General features: G+C 48.0%; 1 protein-coding gene across 1 annotated transcript; it reads left to right on the forward strand.

Moving 5' to 3' along the window:
• Positions 1-5,385: 5,385 nt before the first annotated feature.
• On the forward strand, positions 5,386-19,027 carry si:dkeyp-97a10.2 (uncharacterized). The gene is made up of 6 exons (XM_056286623.1): positions 5,386-5,573; positions 6,426-6,482; positions 7,408-7,773; positions 14,224-14,463; positions 18,080-18,179; positions 18,541-19,027. Exons 2-6 carry the CDS (start codon positions 6,431-6,433, stop codon positions 18,602-18,604), a joined length of 822 nt encoding a protein of 273 aa, XP_056142598.1. The 5' UTR covers positions 5,386-5,573; positions 6,426-6,430; the 3' UTR covers positions 18,605-19,027.
• Positions 19,028-24,036: the final 5,009 nt, after the last annotated feature.

Consider the following 24,036-nt stretch of genomic DNA (forward strand, 5'->3'; position numbering starts at 1 on the left):
TGCCACAGCACGCATTGATGTGCCATCCTGGATGAGCTGCACTACCTGAGCAACTTCTGTAGGTTGCAGATACCGCCTCATGCCACCTCTAGTGGTGAGGGCACTAGCAAAATGAAAAACTAACCAAAGATCGGCCAGAAAAGATGAGGACAGGCAAATGGTCTGTGGCCACCACCTGCAAATCCATTCCTTTTATAGGGGTTGTCTTGCAAATTGTCTAATGTCCACCTGGTGGACATTAGACAATTTACCAACAGGTGAAATTGATTCACAAATCAGTGTTGCTTCCTACCTGGACAGGTTGATATCTCAAAAGTGTGATTGACTTGGAGCTACATTGCATTGCTTATGTGTTCCCTTTATTTTTTGGAGCAGTGTACATGGAGGGCGCGCGCGGCTGTTCAGCTGGCGCACGATGAAGAACCACACGAGTCGGATGTGAAACCCCCCCCCCCCGGTGTGACGCAACGGAGTATCAGTGTGTGTGTGTGTATCAGTATGCGTGTGTATCAGTGTGCGTGTGTATCAGTGTGTGTGTGTGTGTGTGTGTGTATGTGTGTGTGTGTATCAGTGTGTATTTGTATCACTGTATCGGTGTGTATCAGTGTGTGTATCAGTGTGTGTGTGTGTGTATCAGTGTGTGTGTGTATCAGTGTGTGTGTGTGTGTGTGTATCAGTGTGTGTGTGTGTGTGTGTATCAGTGTGTGTGTGTGTATCAGTATGCGTGTGTATCAGTGTGTGTGTGTGTGTGTGTGTGTATGTGTGTGTGTATCAGTGTGTATTTGTATCACTGTATCGGTGTGTGTGTGTGTGTGTGTGTGTGTGTGTGTGTGTATCAGTGTGTGTGTGTGTGTGTATCAGTGTGTGTGTGTGTATCAGTGTGTGTGTGTGTATCTGTGTGTGTGTGTGTGTGTGTATCAGTGTGTGTGTGGTGAGCAGGGGGGAATGCAGTCACGCAGGTAAGGAGCGGCGGCGTGACTGCCGCGGTATCGTTGTTTTGAACGTGTTTGGAATACCACAGGACTTCCGCCATGCTCTTTCCCACAGTACACTCACTATAGCGCTTTAAATAACCCCCGGACCCAACCGGACCGGATGTTTCCGGGAGTTATCTGAACCCTCTGTAAGTGAAGTAATTGTTGTTACCTGCCAAAAACAGAGTGCTGGGGGTGAAAAGTCGGCTCATCTTCTCGGTCAGGACAAACTACGAGGAGACAAAAGCAGCGCTGAGGCGGTGTGGGACGACACGGAGCAGGACAGACAGGTGGTTAACGCGTGCAGGCGACCCGTGCCGCGCACACAGCACGCTGCTCCGCCATCGAACCTGCAACTAGTCCACACAGCTTAACCCAGCCGCCCTCCCGCCCGCCTTCCCTCCCTCCCACCCACCCACAGAGGCACTCACCAGGGTTTCCGTCCTCGCTGCTCACGCTCATCATGCAGCACTTGAAGGAGTTCAGCCGTCTGAGTCCGAGCGACACTCCCGTCCCACTTCCTGCTCTCTCCACCTGTCAGGGACACGCCTACTCTCACCTGTCAGGGACACTTCCTGCTCTCTCCACCTGTCAGGGACACGCCTACTCTCACCTGTCAGGGACACGCCTGCTCGCTCACCTGTCAGGAACACTTCCTGCTCTCACCTGTCAGGGACACGCCTACTCTCCCCTGTCAGGGACACGCCTACTCTCCACCTGTCAGGGACACGCCTACTCTCACCTGTCAGGGACACGCCTGCTCGCTCACCTGTCAGGAACACTTCCTGCTCTCACCTGTCAGGGACACGCCTACTCTCCCCTGTCAGGGACACGCCTACTCTCCCCTGTCAGGGACACGCCTGCTCGCTCACCTGTCAGGAACACTTCCTGCTCTCACCTGTCAGGGACACGCCTACTCTCCCCTGTCAGGGACACGCCTGCTCGCTCACCTGTCAGGAACACTTCCTGCTCTCCCCTGTCAGGGACACGCCTACTCTCCCCTGTCAGGGACACGCCTGCTCTCCCCTGTCAGGGACACGCCTGCTCTCTCACCTGTCAGGGACACGCCTACTCTCCCCTGTCAGGGACACGCCTGCTCTCTCACCTGTCAGGGACACGCCTACTCTCCCCTGTCAGGGACACTTCCTGCTCTCACCTGTCAGGGACACGCCTGCTCTCACCTGTCAGGGACACGCCTACTCTCCCCTGTCAGGGACACTTCCTGCTCTCACCTGTCAGGGACACGCCTGCTCTCACCTGTCAGGGACACTTCCTGCTCTCACCTGTCAGGGACACGCCTGCTCTCACCTGTCAGGGACACGCCTGCTCTCTTAAAGGGGCCGCGGCACATTTGCCGGTGGAGCAGCAGAACCGTTATCCCCTTCTGGTCTATCAAACCCGAATCTGTCCAACTCACGGTACAATTACACAGCCGAATGGATGTATGACTGGATTTCAATCGAAGAGCCAGAAGACGACCCATCCATGTGCCCGTCTGCCCTTTGACGCCACGTGTAAGTCAGGGCTTTCCTGACCCGAATGAGGGCGGGGGTGGTATCACACACCTGCACGTGCACCGGGCCTTCAAACACCTTTTCTTTTGCAAGCAACGTATTTTAGGAGTTCTGAGCATTTTATCACTGAAGAAAATGACAATTATCACGTTAAGCATTATTTCATTTTTTAAATTAAAAAAGGTGCCCTGTTTGAAAGTACATACAACATAAACGTTAATGCGTTAATTTACACACTTAACAGCAAAGTTGTTTGAAATTAAATCAAATATAACACCAGCTGATGTTTTCAGCTCAAGTCCACACGGGTCGTCCTCTTGCAGCGTAGCTGAACGTGACTACAGCACGAAAGCTTTAATTCACACGGTCCGCCACCGGAAACTTCCGGAACATGGCGGCAGCTCTTCCTCCTCTCGGGCAGGGTTGGCAGGGCTGGCTGGCGCTAGAACGCCTCGTCCGGAGGGAGGTGGGAGGGGCTCCGCGTCACGTCATCAAACGCTCGGCGGAACCACGGGTTATGCCGCTAGCTGGCGCTGTAGCGTTGTAGCTACCTAGCCGTGTGTTTTACGGTCCACGTCGACGGAGTTGGTTAGTAAAGCCGAGCTGCGTCTAACGTCAGTCTCCTGTTTCCCGCTGTTCCCCAACTGAACTAGCCCCTCCCCAATCACGCGGTTGGTCGACTCCGCTGTGAGCGCTTGATGACGTGCAGCGGAGTTCCCGCCCACCTCCCTCCGGACGAGGCGTTCCAGCGCCAACCTTTCCAGCTGCACCGTGCTGATTACCACACAGCGCCACCACATCGGCGACGGCGTAATGCCGCAACTGCAGTTAAAATGACGTCACCGAATGCAACGCTCATCAGAAAAGAGTGTTTTCATGAAGAGCCTCGGTGAGAGCTGGAGGCGGCCTCTATGCAGGAAAACTCCTGTAAATGAATGAATGAATGAATGAATGAATGATGATTTGGAACATGTAATAAGCAGGATATAACATACAGATAAGCCATTGCCAATAATGTGATCAATAAACCCACACATCAGACTCAGTGAACACATCTGCGTATGCACCACATTACTTGTTACGTGTTAGAAAAGCAGCAGGAGGAAGTGTACTACACCTATTTCTTCCTACCCCTTCTCACCTACCCTACAGTTAATCCAGCTACTGTACATTTCACACTGCATTCCCATCCCACTGTACTGTCCTGTACTGTACTGTGCAGTTCACATCCAATACAAGTGGTGCTGCACAACACAACCTCACTACTGTGAACAATAAGAGGGAGGGGAAAAACATTACAAGAACACGAGAGAGCGAGAGAGAGAGAGAGAGAGAGAGAGAGAGAGAGAGAGAGAGAGAGAGAGAGAGAGAGAGAGAGCGAGAGAGAGCGAGAGAGAGAGAGACAGAGAGAGAGAGAGAGAGAGAGAGAGAGAGAGAGGGAGGGAGAGCGACAGAGAGAGAGAGAGAGAGAGAGAGAGAGAGAGAGAGAGAGAGAGAGAGGGAGAGAGAGAGAGAGAGCGAGAGAGGGGAGAGAGAGAGAGAGAGAGAGAGAGAGAGAGAGCGAGAGAGAGAGAGAGAGAGAGAGGGAGAGAGAGAGAGAGAGAGAGAGAGAGAGAGAGAGAGAGGGAGAGAGAGAGAGGGAGAGCGAGAGAGAGAGAGCGAGAGAGAGAGAGCGAGAGAGAGAGAGCGAGAGAGAGAGAGCACCGCCCGCCTCTCTAGCCTCTGGGCAAGGCTGGGATTAATAAGTAACTGCACCAATTTAAAAACACACGAGTTTGTCGTTACTGGACACCACAACACATTTTCCCTGACGGTCTGGAGGTGGGAGGTGTACTGTAATAGAAAGAGGCAGGTTTTTAGAGCTCGCTGTGTGAAACTGTGTGAGTCTATACTTACACGGGCTGCATAAGTCTTCAGTGTGCCTCATGGACACAGTCTGTTTATCCTCTTTCAGTGGTGTATTGTGTAAATTGTGTAAACACAGCATCATTGCACGTTGTGCGTCTTGGGAGAGAGGTCCTCCTCTGTTGCGCCCCCTGAGGTTTCTTCCTGTTAAAGGGTTTTTAGGGAGTTGTTCCTTATCCGATGCGAGGGTCTAAGGACAGGATGTTGTGTTGCTGTAAAGCCCCCTGAGGTAAATTTGTCATTTGTGATGTCGGGCTATACAAATAAAACTGACGTGACGTGACTTGCTCAGTAAACCAATATTTGATGGTATCCTTTGGGGAGGATGGAAAAAGGGGGATTAGATCAGGAAAAAAGGCTGATAATATTTCTGACAGATATCTTTGTGTTACCTGCTGTGTTTTCAATACAAAGAAGTCGGAGCGGGCCTCAGCGGACCTCACGTTCACCGATCCGATTCTACACCGACCTGTGATCGACTGACTGTCTGTACGGCCTGTCACCAGTTGAATGTTACTGACAAATGTTAAACAACTATTGAATACGACACCAGTTGTGAGAGTATAGGAAAATGCCCATAGCTCTATCCATCTGATATGCCAGATCCCCATTCAATTTGATTTCTTTTTTCTTTTCTCCTTTCTCCTTTTCCTTCCCTTTTCTTTTTCTTTCTCACCTTCCCTTCTCAAAGCGTAAATGAAATAACGGGACAATGAGGCAGACAAACAGGGTCTCGGCTGGACCGTACAGGACAAAACATATATAACAGGACAAAATTCCAGCATTGTCGATGGCTTCCCCTCTGGAAGAATTTGGCTTGGTTCATCTGCAGCTCTGTTTACTTGCAGGGAGCAGGGCTGCTGTGAAACTCTGCCTTCAGACAATCTGCACGGGCTGCATTGTTGCAGGAGCATGCGGGGCACAGGGCACGACGAAGGGGGCGGGGGTGTGGGTTGATTATACCAAGCGCTGATATTACAATGGAAAGTTCACTTATTTCAAACGTGCAGCGCTGCCACTTACTGTACAGGAAAGGCGGGAGAGGAAATTGCACTGCCTGAAAACAAGGTGACGCCTAAATGCCGTCTTCCACTGAGCCCTGTGCCACAGAGAAGGAGACCGGATGAGCAGAAGGTCCCGGGATATTCAGCTCTGTGCTCCAATCAGGATTTCTTCCCTGGTAATTGAGCACCACAGCAAACAACTGCAGGCTACAGCCCTTCTGCAGTATGTTTTGGGAGCTGCCATTTTCCTTTAGATTCTTTTCTGAGTATGTGCTTGATGGCAAAATGGCAAGTGCTTCAAAGACCAACGTGATATTTTATTCCGGGCCATAAAACTGCTGGCAGATTACTTGAGCGGCACTGTAGCCTTGGAGAACGTTTTTCTTCTTCTTCTTTTTTTTTATGCATAGAGCAAGCTGCCGTTCTGCAGGGTCCAAGAGCCGCTCTTAATTTGTTTCTGTTGTGTGTCTAAACTTTGGGAAGGTAGGTAAATTCCGCTCCAAGCTGCCGGGTTTGAACTTTGTGCACATTGCTGTATTTAGCATGTAGATGCGGATAAACAGGCTTGGCCTTCTTTGACTTTTAAACGGGTTTCTTGTCTTCTAAGATGTAGATATTCTCATGCTGACAATGTGTGATCTGTTCCTAAACACGCACGGCTGTGCCTTCGATGTTTTAGTGTGGCTGTGTTGCTTGGTGTTTCATTCTATATTTGGTTCTGAATCTGTTCGGTTGAGGTCCAAGGAATGGTTCTTGCGTCAGTAAATAGACTGTCCCTGGTATCCCTAAATAAAACTAATCTTAATCAGTACAGCTGCCTTTTTGGTGACATAGACAGGAATATGATTAAATTGTTATTCTACTGTTGCTTTAGTTCCCCTTCTTGCTAAAGGAGAGTGATTGGCCATGCTGTAGTAGCTTACTGCAGCTGAACAAAGGAGAAGAGACTCACCGAGAGCAGAGGAAACGGTTTTCATGGAGGTCATAAACAATCTCTCTCTCTCTCTCCCTCTCTCTGTCATCAGCAGGTGACATGGATCTAAAACATTTCCTGCGTTGGAGAGTTGCTATACTGCTTCTCTTGGGTAAGCCTTTTGTGCAAACTCAGGTACTATACAGACATGTTATGAGTGCACCCTTATGAACAATAACTACCAGCGGGGTACTTTCTTAAAAGCTGCTACAGGAAAGAGAACAAAACTGCCAAAGTAGGCTTTTTTTCCAGGCTATCGACTTATATCTGTAGCCAGATATGCATATTAAACTGAGCTGCATATGTATCTATCAGCAGGAGCTCGTCTCTGCAGTTTGAGGTCACTTCATGGTCCCAAAAATAATCCAGAGAGCAGTCTGTCTCTGAGACCTTTGCTGTATTTAGTAATCTAGGCAAACAGAAAACAGCGTGTGCTTGCAGGGCCTGTCTGCATGCAAAGAAACAGATCTAACTCGGAGATAAAAGACATATAAACTCCACATATCAACAGCCGGGCTGCATCATTCCAACGCTCATCGTTATTTATTAACCAGGCTACAATGCACAGGGCAATGCATGATTGATACATCCTTTGGTCAACACAGAGAGGCGTACCTGGTCCACTGCAGTTTTGACAGCAGATTTTAAAATACTTGCATGGTTTGATGGATATCACATTAGACGTGGCTGTCATGGGCTATAAATCATGGGTTGACATTGCCTTGACAGGAAATAGCCATGCATATTCATACACACTCAGACACAAGGAGAGATAATCTCCATGAGACAGTTGAGACTTAATGGAGGCATGTGGATTTAGTAGCCATATCAGTCATGTCTCCTGGCTTCTTTCCTAAATCATGCTTTTACAAAGGTCAAAAAGTCAAAAATGATATATGTGAAGCATTTTGGTTCAACCTAGCCAGCAGCACACAGACACAAATGAGTGAACAGACGATGTACAGGGTTAGTGTAGTATTACTAACACAGTACTACTAACACCGTACAATAACAAACACTCCTATGTCTGTTCTCAGTGCCATGTGGGTACGAGTGTCTATCGGTGCGTATCCTGAACGAGGAGCCGGTTCATGTGATCCCTCACTCTACATTGGCTCTCCAAGCCCACATCGAGCATGGCCCCCTGGAGGAGGTCTCCATGATAACCTGGGAACGGGGGCCCGAGACTGGAAACCCTTCAGGAAAAGAAACACTGGCCACCTGCTCTGGCAAGAGCCTCAAGTGTGTTGGTAAAACCCCAAATGGGCACGTCAGCCTCGAACACCAGGGGTCGACACTGAGTCTGCCGGAATACAGCAGCGCTGACAGTGGTGTGTATGTGGTGACCGTCACGGACCAGATGGGGGCCAAGACCTCTGCACAGTGCATCGTCAGAGAATACGGTACGGCATGGAGGGAACACAGTACGGTATGCAGGGAATATTGTACAGTATGCAGGGAATACTGTACGGTATGCAGGGAATACTGTACAGTATGCAGGGAATATGGTACGATATGCAGGGAATACGGTACGGTATGCAGGGAATACGGTACGATATGCAGGGAATACGGTACGGTATGCAGGGAATATGGTACGATATGCAGTACAGTATGGTATGCAGGGAATACGGTACGGTATGCAGGGAATATGGTACGATATGCAGTACAGTACGGTATGCAGGGAATACGGTACGGTATGCAGGGAATATGGTATGCAGGGAATACTGTACGGTATGCAGGGAATATGGTACGGTTTGCAGGGAATACGGTATGCAGGGAATACTGTACGGTATGCAGGGAATATGGTACGGTATGCAGGGAATACGGTACGGTATGCAGGGAATGCGGTACAGTTTGCAGGGAATACGGTACGGTATGCAGGGAATACGGTACGGTATGCAGGGAATACGGTACGGTATGCAGGGAATGCGGTACGGTTTGCAGGGAATGCGGTACGGTATGCAGGGAATACGGTACGGTATAGAGGGAATACGGTACGGTATGCAGGGAATGCGGTACGGTTTGCAGGGAATACGGTACGATATGCAGGGAATACGGTACGGTATGCAGGGAATATGGTACGATATGCAGTACAGTACGGTATGCAGGGAATACGGTACGGTATGCAGGGAATATGGTATGCAGGGAATACTGTACGGTATGCAGGGAATATGGTACGGTTTGCAGGGAATACGGTATGCAGGGAATACTGTACGGTATGCAGGGAATATGGTACGGTATGCAGGGAATACGGTACGGTATGCAGGGAATGCGGTACAGTTTGCAGGGAATACGGTACGGTATGCAGGGAATGCGGTACGGTTTGCAGGGAATACGGTATGCAGGGAATACGGTACGGTATGCAGGGAATACGGTACGGTATGCAGGGAATATGGTACGATATGCAGTACAGTACGGTATGCAGGGAATACGGTACGGTATGCAGGGAATACGGTATGCAGGGAATACTGTACGGTATGCAGGGAATACTGTACGGTATGCAGGGAATATAGTACGATATGCAGTATAGTACGGTATGCAGGGAATACTGTGTGGTATGCAGGGAATATGGTATGGTATGCAGGGAATACAGTATGGTATGCAGGGAATATGGTATGGTATGCAGGGAATACAGTATGGTATGCAGGGAATATGGTATGGTATGCAGGGAATACTGTATGGTATGCAGGGAATATGGTACGGTATGCAGGGAATACTGTGTGGTATGCAGGGAATATGGTATGGTATGCAGGGAATACTGTACGGTATGCAGCAGGGCCGAAGGAGAAGCTTTATTCATGGTAGTAGTAGTGTTTACTTATCATGTGAAAACAGTTTTGTTAATGTTAATTGATGGCTTTTTTCCCCGCACAACTGTAATCTGTCTGTCCATTGTCATCTATCTATCTATCCATCTATCTATCTATCCATCCATCTATCTATCCATCCATCCATGTATCCATCCATCCATCCATCCATCCATCTATCCATCCATCCATCTATCTATCCATCCATCCATCCATCTATTTATCCATCCATCCATCTATCCATCTATCCATCCATCCATCCATCTGTCGATCTGAAAATGCCTCATCTGCTAGGGAAAAAAGTTTCTTGCCTTGAACTTAGTTGACACTGAAGTCAGAAGAAGACTCGTGGAAAACAAGGCCTCAGGACAACTCCTGACTTGAATGATAAACCGTAGGATGCTTTCCTTTCACTCCAGCGATATTGTTTTTGAAATGATGGGTATTTCGTTTAAAGAATGAAATCTCTGAGCTTTTCTTTAAACTCTTACTTTGAGTCGGGGTTTTGTTCTTATTTTGATATTCTTTCTTTTCTTTGTAGAGATCACCAGTCTGTCTCGACTGAAGTCCTATTTGTCTTTAAAGGCGTCATTACGCTGCCTCTCATCCGTCTATACACAATCCGTATCCATTTGTCAGTCCCATCGCTCCCTGTATGCTATCGCGGTTTCCGCGGTTCTCCATCATATCTCACCTCTAACATAATGTACCATTCAGCAGCCTCATTACTGTCCCCCAAGGCTCAGCTGGTATCTCATGACAGTCTTAAACCGTCTTCATGATTCTTCGTCTTTGCCCACCTTAGACACTTTTAGCACTATTCATCTTATTCTGTCTCAGGAAAACGCTCACAATTCTCTCTCTTTCTATCTCCCGCTCTCTCTCCCTCTTTCACTATCTCTCTCTCTCTCTCTCTTAATTCAATACCATTTCCAATTCAAGACGCTTTATTAGCATGGAAAGAAAACACCAATATTACCTAAGTATTTTATAAAATACAAAATAAGAAAGTGTTACACTTCATTACAATACACTACAAGGTAAAATAGGCAAGATTGTAACAATATTAAGAGATATTGTAAAAAATGTTGCTCTATTCCAAAAGAAAACGTGATTCTGTTGTAATCTTGTGCAGTCCCCACTGTTGATGTAATCTTCATTCTTTGGGTACTCGTGATGTTTGGGGCCTCTCCCTCTTTCAATCCAAAGTTTGCAATCACTGAGTCTAACTCCAGTTAATATTCTCCTTTCTTTGGAATTTGGGATATTTTGATATTTTTCCAGTAAAACTTGATGGTTAAATTGAGGGTAAGCGACCCTGGGCATACGTTAGCAATAGCTAGCTATGTTTTGAAAATATAAACAATAAACAATCCACCCCCTCATTAACGTGGAAACTGACTGACAGCAATTTACTTGCCATCAGTCAGTTTGCTCCTAATATGCTCCTAAATTGTGAGAAATTCCAGAACATAGGAGAAAACTACCAGGAGAAATTTGAAAAACAGATTCCAAATGTTATACTCCTGGATGAGAAAGAACAAAGGCCACTTATTTTAGGAGCGGGTCAAAGGTCACACCTTGTGGCACAACATGTGTCAGAACGCCATAGCCTAAGGGTCAGTGAGTGACCGAAACACTGCCAATTACTGTTCCAACTACTGTCAGTTGCTGTGCAAGTGCTGCTCTGTGTTTCTGCCAGTTCCACTGCTTCCTTTTTCCATTTGTTTTATTTTATTTATTTTGGTGCTCTGTGGACCTGTTTTGCTGTCAGCTGCGTTGACAACACTGTAATAAATGCAGTCATGCCATTAAAGCTTTACTGAATTGAAACGAATTGAATTGAAAAAGTAGGGACCAACGGACATGCCGGCTTGCAGAGCGCTCTCCTGATTGGCTGATAAGGAGCGGCCGCAGAAACGCGTGTGTGTCGGTTTGCAGCGCCTGCCAGGGGCAGCCACGCAGCCATGGAGCCACAGCAGCCATAGCAGCCATGGAGCCACAGCAGCCATAGCAGCCATAGCAGCCATAGCAGCCATGGAGCCACAGCAGCCATAGCAGCCATAGCAGCCACGCAGCCATAGCAGCCACAGCAGCCACAGCAGCCACAGCAGCCATAGCAGCCATAGCAGCCATGGAGCCACAGCAGCCATAGCAGCCATGGAGCCATAGCAGCCATAGCAGCCATAGCAGCCATGGAGCCACAGCAGCCATAGCAGCCATAGCAGCCACGCAGCCATAGCAGCCACAGCAGCCACAGCAGCCATAGCAGCCATGGAGCCATAGCAGCCATAGCAGCCATGGAGCCACAGCAGCCATAGCAGCCATAGCAGCCACGCAGCCATAGCAGCCACAGCAGCCACAGCAGCCATAGCAGCCATGGAGCCACAGCAGCCATAGCAGCCATAGCAGCCATGGAGCCATAGCAGCCATAGCAGCCATAGCAGCCATAGCAGCCACGCAGCCATAGCAGCCACAGCAGCCACAGCAGCCATGGAGCCACAGCAGCCATAGCAGCCATAGCAGCCATAGCAGCCATAGCAGCCATGGAGCCACAGCAGCCATGGAGCCACAGCAGCCACAGCAGCCACAGCAGCCATAGCAGCCATAGCAGCCATGGAGCCACAGCAGCCATAGCAGCCATGGAGCCACAGCAGCCATAGCAGCCATAGCAGCCATGGAGCCACAGCAGCCATAGCAGCCATGGAGCCATGGAGCCTGGACGTCTCCCCCCGAGCATCCGCTTACCTGAAAGCTGTCAGGATGAAGAGAGAGTTGTGACCAATGTTCTAGATTAAAACCACTGACAGGCACGTCGGTGGCGCGGTAGGGGGCGCCGCAGCTTTCTGTTGGAGGCAGCCGCATCTTTCTGTGCGGGTCTTCAACACACCCGGTACCGAGCTGCTGCGTCGTGGCCGTTCGTTCACACGACAGCGGCCTTTTGGGGCCTGAAAACGCAGACTTTTGAAACCGGGTTCCAGAGGGGAACCGGGTTCCAGAGGGAACCTTTTCAAGACGCAACTCCAGCGTCGCCAGTGAACTAGCAAAACCGGTCCCGGTAAAACGGCGACGTCACTGCCACGCGCATTACACGTTCGGTCCAGTGCGCGAGTAAGAGGCCCAAAAAGAGAAGAGAAGAAGTAAGGGGACAACATGGACGCCGGCGGCGCGTCATCTCTGCTGAGTTTATCGCCGCTCCTCGGGCGAAGCGTGGCCTTGCTGCACCACTGCTGCGGGGCTCTACAGTCCAGGGTCACCCGGAGCAACAGCGTCACGCCACGCCACCGCCCGTCCACACTACATGGTGCGGTGCCCAGCCTACACCCGCCACCGCCTGTTCGTTCACTTCGCCGCACTGACAAGAAAGCGTTTGTGCGCAGGCGCATGGTGTTACTGGGGGTTCCACCGGAAGAGCTCTCTACTACAAAGTTTCACCGCCACCTACTGGCCTGGCATGCACACTACAGCGTTTTCAGTCGTTTTTTGCGGATCGTATTCAAAACGATGTCGTCTGACCGAGGAACTTTTTTAAAACGCAAAGGAAAAGCTTTTCCGCTTTTAACAAGACCGTTGTCGTTTAGACGTAGCGTAAGACTTACATCTTTAAAGTTAATATTTGAGTTAGGAGACATGCTGGGTATACTGGGAGAAGGACGCTGAACATGGAAATGCCAGGGAAGAGGAGAAGAGGAAGGCCAAAGAGGAGGTTTATGGATGTGGTGAGGGAGGACATGCAGGTGGCTGGTGTGACAGAGGAAGATGCAGAGGACAGGAAGAGATGGAGACGGATGATCCGCTTTGGTGCCCCCTATCGGGAGCAGCCGAAAGTAGTAGTAGTAGTAGTAGTAGTAGTAGATTTGAGTTAGGCCCATATGTTTCTACAGGTCCATTGTGCTGTGAGCTGCAGAACACACACAGAGATCTCCAACCGGATCTATATCAAGGTTCTCAGTGTTACTAATTAGGGCTTTGTATTTAATTGACTCCTGTTCTGCTTGATTAAGATGTTGTCAGTACTTTATAGCTCTGTAGTGTACAAAGGGAAAAAGTCAAAGCTCAGCTCTTCATGCTTCATTTGAAACATTTCTATGGAAACCTAATACAGATTTAAATTCCAACTGGAAGTTTTTGACTCGACTTTTGCCCCATTTATTATAATTTGGCGAGGAGACTGGACCTGATGCCTCACTTCTGTAAAGTACAATTCACTGGTAACTCAGTTCAGTTCAATTCATTGACCTTTATTGGCATGACGTACATGTGCACAGATTTCCCAAGCGTAGATTTGAACATAAAGGAAATAGAAATGGACAGCAGAGATTACAGTGTCCATGTGTTTCTGAGATTATAGTATGACATTGCCTATATTTATGACATTATCTATATATTTAGGGCAGCACAGTGGCGCAGTGGTTAGCACGGTGGCCTCACAGCAACAAGGTTCTGGGTTCGAGCCCCGGGGTAGTCCAACCTTGGGGGTCGTCCCGGGTCGTCCTCTGTGTGGAGTTTGCATGTTCTCCCCGTGTCTGTGCGGGTTTCCTCTGGGGGCTCTGGTTTCCTCCCACAGTCCAAAGACATGTAGGTCAGGTGACTCGGCCGTACTACATTGCCCCTAGGTGTGAATGTGTGTGTGTGTGTGTGTGATGGCCTGGCGGCCTGTCCAGGGTGTCTCCCCACCTGCTGCCCGCTGACTGCTGGGATAGGCTCCAGCACCCCCCCCCCCCCGCCACCCTGAGCGCAGGACAAGCGGTTCAGATAAAGGATGGATTATATGTTGAGTTCAAACTTTTCAAGGTTTTCACCAAGTACACCAAACATTTTTGCCCTACTTAAACCCCAGAACATGTGTATTCGTTTTAGAGATGTTTGAAAAGAACGTTTCTGATGAGATGTCTCTCGCTCCCTCCGGTGCTTCACTCCCAGCAATCATCGCTGTTGCACTGATTAACGGGTCGCGTCCTCCCCACCTTGCTGCTTCTCCTTCTCCTTTTCTCCACGTCACCGTCAGTCACTCCTGTCTCCGTTTGTCTGTCTTCTTTCCCCCAGAGGCCGTGCACCACGTCTCCGTGAGCGTCAACGTCTCCCACTCCACGCTGGTCTGTGGCGAGGCCTGGGGGACGGACCCTGGTTTCACCTGGCTCCACGAGAGGGCAGCGATCACTGCCGCTGTGGGAAGGGTTTCCAAAGATGGGAAGTCCTTGTATGTCTCCACAAAACCCCTCTGTGGACACTTCACCTGTGTTGTCCAAAACAAACTGGGCCACACATCTGCCACATACACCGCAGGTACGATTTCCAATTGGGTGTGGTTCACCGATGGACTCGTTTCACCTGAAAAACTGGTTGCACCCATCGCTGAAATACACGTGTGTGTGTGTGTGTGTGTGTGTGTGTGGGGGGGGGCCTGTGTGATGGCCTGGCGGCCTGTCCAGGGTGTCTCCCCGGCCTGCCGCCCAGTGACTGCTGGGATAGGCTCCAGCACCCCCCCCCCCGCGAGCCTGAGGGCAGGACAAGCGGTTTGGGTAATGGGTGGATGGGTGGATGGATTATTGAGATGGCAGGGAAGCTGACAGAGGACAGGGGGCAGAATGCTTCTGGCGGTGTTCAGTGAAGCCACAGCTAGACACAAATTTAAAACAGCGTCTTATGGGCAGTTAACTGAACATGACTGTCACATATGTTCAACGGGTCTAATTCAACCCAGTTATCTAAAGGGTGCAACCAAAATAAGCGTTTCCCACACCGAATGTGGGCGTAGCGGGATATGATGACTCGCTGCAGGTCCAGCTTCCATCTGCACTGTGTAAACAGCACAGTGAGCCGGCACCGTGTGCGTTGGTGTTAGCCATAACCTTTAGCCTTACACCACAGCTGAAACCCGTAGGCAGGACACCACACCGACCAGCCACAGCAACAAACACTACCATGCTGATAAAACAAGGAATATGCACCACTGCACACGACAGAGCAAACCCTGCAGCCTCTCTCGAACTCTGCTTTTTGTCATCGCACAAGAAACACTTATAACAAATAACAACCACTTATAACAATTAAGAAATAGTTATAACAAATAAGAAACAGTTATAACAAATAAGAAATGCTTATAACAAATAAGAAACAGTTATAACAAATAAGAAATAGTTATAACAAATAAGAAATGCTTATAACAAATAAGAAACAGTTATAACAAATAAGAAATGCTTATAACAAATAAGAAACAACAAATAAGAAACACTTATAACAAATAAGAAACACTTATAACAAATAAGAAATGCTTATAACAAATAAGAAACACTTATAACAAATAAGAAATGCTTATAACAAATAAGAAACAGTTATAACAAATGAGAAACACTTATAACAAATAAGAAATGCTTATAACAAATAAGAAACAGTTATAACAAATAAGAAATGCTTATAACAAATAAGAAACACTTATAACAAATAAGAAACACTTATAACAAATAAGAAACACTTATAACAAATAAGAAATGCTTATAACAAATAAGAAACACTTATAACAAATAAGAAACACTCATAACAAATAAGAAACACTTATAACAAATAAGAAACACTTATAACAAATAAGAAACACTTATAACAAATGAGAAATGCTTATAACAAATAAGAAACAGTTATAACAAATAAGAAACACTTATAACAAATAAGAAACAGTTATAACAAATAAGAAACAGTTATAACAAATAAGAAACACTTATAACAAATAAGAAACACTTATAACAAATAAGAAACACTCATAACAAATAAGAAACACTTATAACAAATAAGAAACAGTTATAACAAATAAGAAACACTTTTAACAAATAAGAAACACTTATAACAAATGAGAAATGCTTATAACAAATAAGAAACAGTTATAACAAATAAGAAACACTTATAACAAATAAGAAACAGTTATAACAAATAAGCAACACTTATAACAAATAAGAAACAGTTATAACAAATAAGAAATGCTTAGAACAAATAAGAAACAACAAATAAGAAACACTTATAACAAATAAGAAACAGTTATAACAAATAAGAAACACTTATAACAAATAAGAAACAGTTATAACAAATAAGAAATGCTTACAACAAATAAGAAACACTTATAACAAATAAGAAAGTTATAACAAATAAACAAATAAGAAATAGTTATAACAAATAAGAAATGCTTATAACAAATAAGAAACGACAAATAAGAAACACTTATAACAAATAAGAAAGTTATAACAAATAAGAAACAAATAAGAAATAGTTATAACAAATAATTTACAATTATAACAAATAAGAAACCGTTATAACAAATAAGAAACAGTTATAACAAGTATATAGATGGCCAAAATGAGAGATTTCTCCATGTGTGATTTTGGCTGTAGGGATCACAGTGAAGTGGAGTATCAGTATTGGTTAAGTGTGTTTACATCATATGAATTCGCAGGTCAAAGTTCACCGAGGTTGAGCTTCGGTACACAGTGAAGACATGAGAATTCGCCACAGATGGATGTAGCGCCCTCTCCCTGCTCACCGCAGGCGTTTGAATTCCGGTCAGTGGAACACAAAAGTGTCATGTGACCATCCCTGAAACCACACCTCCGGAAGTGAAAATGAACGTGAAGTCACGTGGCAGAGTTACTTTCTAGTTCAGCTTGCAGGAATGGCCGGCCTTTATCTACTGTCGACTGTTGCTATGCTACATATAGACGCTAGCTGGCCGGCCCGCGTCTACTGTCGACAGTTGCTATGCTACGTATAGACGCTAGCTGGCCGGCCTGTATCTACTGTCGACAGTTGCTATGCTACATATAGACGCTAGCTGGCCAGCCTCTATCTACTGTCGACAGCTGCTATGCTACATATAGACGCTAGCTGGCCAGCCTGTATCTACTGTCGACAGATGCTATGCTACGTATAGACGCTAGCTGGCCGGCCTCTATCTCCTGTCGACAGCTGCTATGCTACATATAGACGCTGGCTGCTATGCTACATATAGACACTAGCTGGCCAGTGCAACAGAGAAGTCATAGGTCATGGGAAATCATATAAATGGTCTAGCTGACATACTTTTTGGTTGTTTAAAGGATAGATTTAAGACTCATATTCTGATGCCCCATAAGACACTGTGGTAATGCTGAGTCCAGCAGCAGTGTCTACTAACGTGTGTGTTCATTGCTGTAAAGCCCCTTGAGGCAAATTTGTAATTTGTGATATTGGGTTATACAAATAAAATTGACTTGACTTGACTCTGCCGAATGACAGAAGCTAAGCAGGTGTGGGCTTGGCTAGTACTTGGATGGGAGACCTCGTGGGAAAATGAGCTGTTGCTGGAAGTGGTGTTAGTGGGCCAGTAGGGGGCAGTCTTCCTTCTGGTCCTCATATACAACAAAAATCCCAATGCCCCAGTGCAGTGACGGGGACACTGTGCTGTAGGAGATGGTGTCCTTCAGATGAGACGTTAAACCGAGATCCTGACTCACTGTGGTCATTAAAGATGCCATGGCGCTTATCACAAAGAGTAGGAGGTCCCCCGGTGTCCTGGCAACATTCCCAACCTGGCTCTCTCCATCTGGCCACCTCATCATCCCCCGTGTAATTCGCTCAATGATTCCTCCCTCTCCACCTCAAGCTGATGTGTGGTGAGGGTTCTGGTCCAGAATGGCTGCCGTGTATCCCCCTTCAATGTGAAGTGCTTTGGGTGTCTAGATGAAGTGCTATATAATGTGATCTGTTACTATTAGAATGAGGCCGGTGAGTGAAATGATACCATAACCGATATGCACAGTGGCAAAAACTGCAAAGAATAAGACCCAGCTTGAAAAATAACAAAATTATCCTTCAAGTCAGACCTCCAGGGCAGTTGTCCTGAGATGTGACTCTAACGTGTGTTTTCTCTGCCTGACAGAGCCATGCGAGTCTGAGGGCAAAGGCACCTCGGCGGCAGTGGTGTGCCTCGTCATCTTACTGCTCCTCGTCGGTGGAGCGCTGGTGTTTCTCCTGTGGAGGTAAACTAATGCACCCTGGCACCGCCAAGTGAGGAGTCCTGCCATGCAGATTATGTTTTCATGCCACGCCATGTGGTCGTGATGCTCTGATGATGGCAAAGCCCACACGGCAGAGGGCGGGAAAGCTGTATGTGAAACTGTCCAATAAGGAAGCCGAGAAAAAGAAAGATGTGGAATGAAATATCAGATATGATGCACAGTGTCTCCCCCTGCAAGACGTGGTCGTGCCCCATGAGGCATGACAAGCTGGTCTTTGTCTGTTGACAGGAGCATTTTTGTGTTCAGTTGAGCCGGAGGATTGTTTGTCATTGTTGTTTGATCAAGATTTGGGATTTTGGTTTCTTTTTGTCTGTTTTGATAGGAATCACAGACAATACAGCAACAGAGGAGAGCGGCTGCACAACTACTTGGTTGACAACATCTAACAAAGGCCAAACTTCCTCCGAGTGCAAATTTCACCAGCCAAACCTCCAGTTCCTCAGATGATCTCGTGGCGAACCAGAAAGTGGACCGAGCCATTTACGAGCAACTTCCTGTCCTCTAAGCAACATGACCTTGCACAGCATCGGAGCAATGTGACAAGTGAATGGCTTGCTGACAAAATGGAAGAAATCTAAAAGTGGACAGCCGAGTTCACGTGTGAGCAGCCACCCTTACGAATCCTCAGGGCTACAAGTAGACATGGTGTTTTCAATACAAAGCTGTTTCTGTAAGACCACAGTTAGCTCCTATGTGTATCATCTTGCAAGTTGTAACTGCTGCGCAATGTAACTGAACTGCTTTTTCCTGCTAATAAATGAACCAGCTCACTGACTCAGCAGTTTCGTGGGCAGAGTCAGTTTGAAAAATGCTTTATGGTTTTGTTAACAGCGTGTGTTTGTGTGCATCTGTGGAAAAAAAAGTCCGTCCGTCAGCATCCGGATGGCACAGCGGTCTATTCCATTACCTACCAACACGGCGGTTCGAATCCCTGTGTTACCTTGGTCGGGCGTCCCTACAGACACAATTGGCGCCTGTTCAGGGGGGAGGGGGAACTGGGGGGAATAGCGTGATCCTCCCACGCACTACCTCCCCCTGGTGAAACTCCTCACTGTCAGGTGAAAAGAAGCGGCTGGTGACTCCACATGTATTGGAGGAGGCATGTGGTAGTCTGCAGCCCTCCCTGGATCGGCAGAGGAGGTGGAGCAGCGACCGGGACAGCTTGGAAGAGTGGGGTAATTGGCCAGGTATAATTGGGGAGAAAAAGGGGGGAAAATCCACAAAAAAAAAAAAGTCCATCTGTCTGCGTTTTGTGTGTAAATGGCTTCGGTGGGGCTCCAGTTCGTTTCCGTGAAAACGGAGGCCAAACCCAAGGACGGATCTGGACACAGCAGGTCTCGAGCTCTTAGGCCTCCTGTTTAAGGTGCAGCTTCTTCTCCACAAGTGTTTCTCCAGAGACTGCAGTTTTTCTGAAACACAACATTTGTTGCATCTTCTTGACAAGAGCACTTTGCCATATCATATGTATATTATGCCGCTGGGCGGCACGGTGGTGCAGTGGTTAGCGCTGTCGCCTCACAGCAAGAAGGTCCTGAGTTCGAACCCTGGGGTTGTCCAACCTTGGGGGTCGTCCTCTGTGTGGAGTTTGCATGTTCTCCCCGTGTCTGCGGTGGGTTTTCTCCAGGTGCTCCGGTTTCCTCCCACCATCAAAAAAGACATGCATGGGGCGTCCAGGCAGCGTAGCGGTCTACTCCGTTGCTTACCAACATGGGGATCGCTGGATCAAATCCCCGTGTTACGTCCGGCTCGGTTGGTCATCCCTACAGACACAACTGGCTGTGTCTGCGGGTGGGAAGCTGGATGTGGGTGTGTGTCCTGGTCGCTGCACTAGCGCCTCCTCTGGTCAATCGGGGCGCCTGTTTGGGGAGGAGGGGGAACTGGGGAGAATAGCGTGATCCTCCCATGTGCTACGTCCCCCTGGTGAAACTCCTCACTGTCAGGTGAAAAGAATCAGCTGGCGACTCCACATGCTTCGGAGGAGGCATGTGGTAGTCTGCAGCCCTCCCTGGATTGGCAGAGGGGGTGGAGCAGCGACCGGGATGACTTGGAAGAGTGGAGAGATTGGCCGGATAAAATTGGGACAAAAAAGGGAGAAAATTTAAAAAAAAGACATGCATGTGAGGGTTAATACTCCTCCTGTCTGTGTCCCTGACCGAGGCATGGCAAGACGAACTGGAGGTGGTCCCCGGGTGCTGCACGGCGGCTGCCCCCTGCTGCTAGCTACACAGCTAGGAGGGGTTACATGCAGACAGGAAATCCCCCACAGGGATTAATGTAGTATTCCAAGAAAAGTACACAATTTTAGCATAGGACAGCCAGTACTGAGGACTGAGACATTGTACTTTGTCCAGTGAGCAGCAGTGGGCAATGGAAAAGCCGGTGTCCCTTGCTATGCCCCTTGCTTTACTGAGCTACGTAGGGCCACATTGAGAGAGCAAAGCACTAGAAGGTTAGAGTTCACACTGAGGACAGTTTGGATGGGTGGGAGAAGGAGGCTACAGAGCGTCTGCTATCAAAGTTTAGTGGTGCCTCTGGGTGCTTCAGCTAGAGGTGTTGTCTGCTCAGTGTGCTGATGGTGTGAGACGTTCCAGGGAGTTAAGTGCATTTGTCCCGATAAAAGACCTCAACATCATAGAAGCTTAACGCACATGCAAGAGTAATACATGAGGTTTATAACTCCCGTAACAGCACCTGAGGCAAAACCGGGAGGTGAAAAGATAATGATGTAATGTCATGAAACACCGAATGAACAGTGGAGGGGAGAGGGTGGAGCACAGGACACACTTGTGCTGGGTACCAGGGTCTCTCCATGAGTCTGACCCACCACAGTCATATGCACCCCTGTAACACATGGAACGAAGAAGCTCACCAATCTGTGTGTCTGTCTGCACAGCTGCACATGTATGTATATCCTGATGTATATCATGCATGTACATCATGTACTATTTATATCATATATGTATATCATGTATGTACATCACATATGTATATCACATATGTACAGCACATATGTATATCACATAGGTATATCACGTATGTACATCACGTATGAACATCTTGTATGTATATCACGTATGTACATCATGTATGCACATTACATTACATTCCAGTCATTTAGCCGACGCTTTTACCCAAAGCGACTTACAATAAGTGCATCATTTAACGTAGGAAATCAGGAGAACTACTAGTCATCAGAGGTCATAAGTGCATCTAAACAAGCATCTAAGAGCAAAACCGGTGCTAAAGTAAAGTGCAAGAAAGAGATTTTTTTTTTAAAAATGAGTGAATACAATAAGTGCTAAGAGCAAGTAACAGGGTAGTAGTTCTTGAAGAGGTGAGTTTTCAACCTGTACCGAAAGATGGGCAGCGACTCCGCTGTCCTGACATCAGTGGGGAGTTCATTCCACCACTGTGGGGCCAGGACAGAACAGAGCCGTGACCGGGTCGATCGGCAGCAGGGGCCTCTGAGTGACGGGGAAACCAGGCGTCCCGAGGCAGCAGAGCGAAGTGGTCGGGCGGAGGTGTAGGGCTTGACCATGGCCTGGAGATAGGAAGGAGCTGTTCCTTTCACTGCCCTGTAGGCTAGCACCAGAGTCTTAAACTGGATGTGAGCAGCTACTGGGAGCCAGTGTAGGGACATGAGAAGGGGAGTTGTGTGGGAGAACTTAGGGCGGTTGAACACCAGACGAGCTGCAGCTTTCTGAACAAGCTCCAGAGGTCTGATGGCCGACGCCGGGGCGCCAGCAAGGAGGGAGTTGCCGTAGTCCAGCCGGGAGATGACCAGAGCCTGGATGAGCACTTGTGTCATCTCGTCGGTGAGGAATGGGCAAACCCTTCTGATGTTATAGAGGAGAAATCTGCTGGAGCGAGCAACCGATGCAATGTTTGCAGCAAACGACAGTTGGTCGTCCAGGATCACATCCAGATTCCTCGCAGTCCGAGTTGGCGTCACCACGGTGTTGTCAATGGTGATGGCCAGGTCTCGGTGCGGGCAACCTTTCCCGGGAGGAACATCAGCTCTGTGTTGTCCAGATTGAGCTTCAGGTGGTGTGTCGCCATCCACTCCGAGATGTCAGTCAAGCACGTAGCAATTCGTGTCTACTTGTGTGTCAGAAGGAGGGAAGGACAAGATCAGCTGGGGTGTCATCGGTATAACAATGGTAAGAGAAGTCATGTGAGCGAATAACAGAACCCAGGGATGTCGTGTACAGGGAGAAAAGGAGAGGACCCAGAACCGAACCCTGTGGAACGCCTGTAGTCAGTCTGCGAGGCTCTGACACAGATCCCCTCCTTGTCACGTGGTAGGAGTGACCTGTCAGATAGGATGCAAACATTGAGAGTACAGAGCCTGTGACACCCAGCCCCTCGAGGGTAGAGAGGAGGATCTGGTGGTATGTACATCACATATGTACATCACACATGTACATCATGTATGTATATCATGTATGTACATCCTATCGAACGTCCTCCTGAAGTTTGGCTGCCCACGAAAGTTTGTCAACATCCTTCAACAATTTCATGTGGGGATGATGGCACATGTGACCATTGGATGCCAGGAATCCGAGCCCTTCAGGGTGTGCACCAGGGTACGTCAGGGGTGCATCCTTGCTCCAGTTCTTTTTAACATCTTCCTCCTGTGTGTGACATTGCTGCTCCACGAGGAAATCAGGAAGCACAGTGGGGTAACTGTGAACTTCAGACTAGATGGAAACCTATTTAACATCCGTAGGCTCCAAGCGGTCACAAAAATGACATCTGAGCACATCATCAAGCTACAGTACGCAGATGACTGTGCAGTTGTGGCCCACACATCGGAGGCACTGCAAGCTACCCTTGCAGCTGCTGCAAGGGTGTATGGTAGGCTGGGTCTCTCTATAAACATGGCAAAGACTGAAGTAGTACGCCAGTAGGCATCTACTCCTCCATCGCATTCACCAACCTTCACCATCTCAGACAAACCACTCGCAACAGTGGAATCCTTCAAATACCTGGGCAGTTTCCTCTCTGACGACTGCAGTATCGACAGGGAAATACAAAACCAGATTGAACAAGCATCCATCATCCTCTTTTGGCAGACTTAGGAGAAGGGTCTTTCAAAACAAAGACCTCAACCTCCACACCAAAATATCTGTCTACTTGGCAGTTGTCATCACGACTCTCCTCTACAGCTGTGAAGCTTGGACCCTGCACAGCCGCCACCTCAGGATGCTTGAGGCCTTCCACATCAGATGCCTACAATGCATCCTGAGGATAACCTGGCGTGACCGAGTGCCCCATACTGAAATACTCCGCAAGACCAACTGCACCAGCATGGAGGCTGCCGTCACCCAGCACCAACTTCGCTGGCTCGGTCACGTCATCAGGATGCCGAAGGAGCACTTACCACGTAAAGTGCTGTATAGCAAGCTACATCTTGGCCACCACTTGGCAGAGGGCCAGAAAATGGTACAAAGACCAACTGAAGACCATCATAAGAAAGTGCGGCCTGAACCCGAGCCAGCTGGAGGACACTGCCGCCCAATGCTCCATCTGGCAGCAGCTCTGTCAACAAGGGGTGCAAAAGCTCGAGGAGGACCGAGGTGATCGACGGACCAGGAGACGTCTGAAGAAACATGAAGCCAGTGCCACACCTACACCCCCAGTCAGTGCTCTCACCTGTTCTTTCGGTGGCAAACAGTGTGGATCGCAGATTGGGCTTTACAGCCATAAGAAGACTCACAAGTGACAGAGGCAGGATTGTCATCGTTGGACATGATGGACAACCTTAAGAAGAAAGAAGAAAGGACATCATGTATGTACATCATGTATGTATATCATG

The sequence above is a fragment of the Lampris incognitus genome, chromosome 9 (genome assembly GCF_029633865.1).
Source record: "Lampris incognitus isolate fLamInc1 chromosome 9, fLamInc1.hap2, whole genome shotgun sequence".
In the NCBI taxonomy this organism is placed as follows: Eukaryota; Metazoa; Chordata; class Actinopteri; order Lampriformes; family Lampridae; genus Lampris; species Lampris incognitus.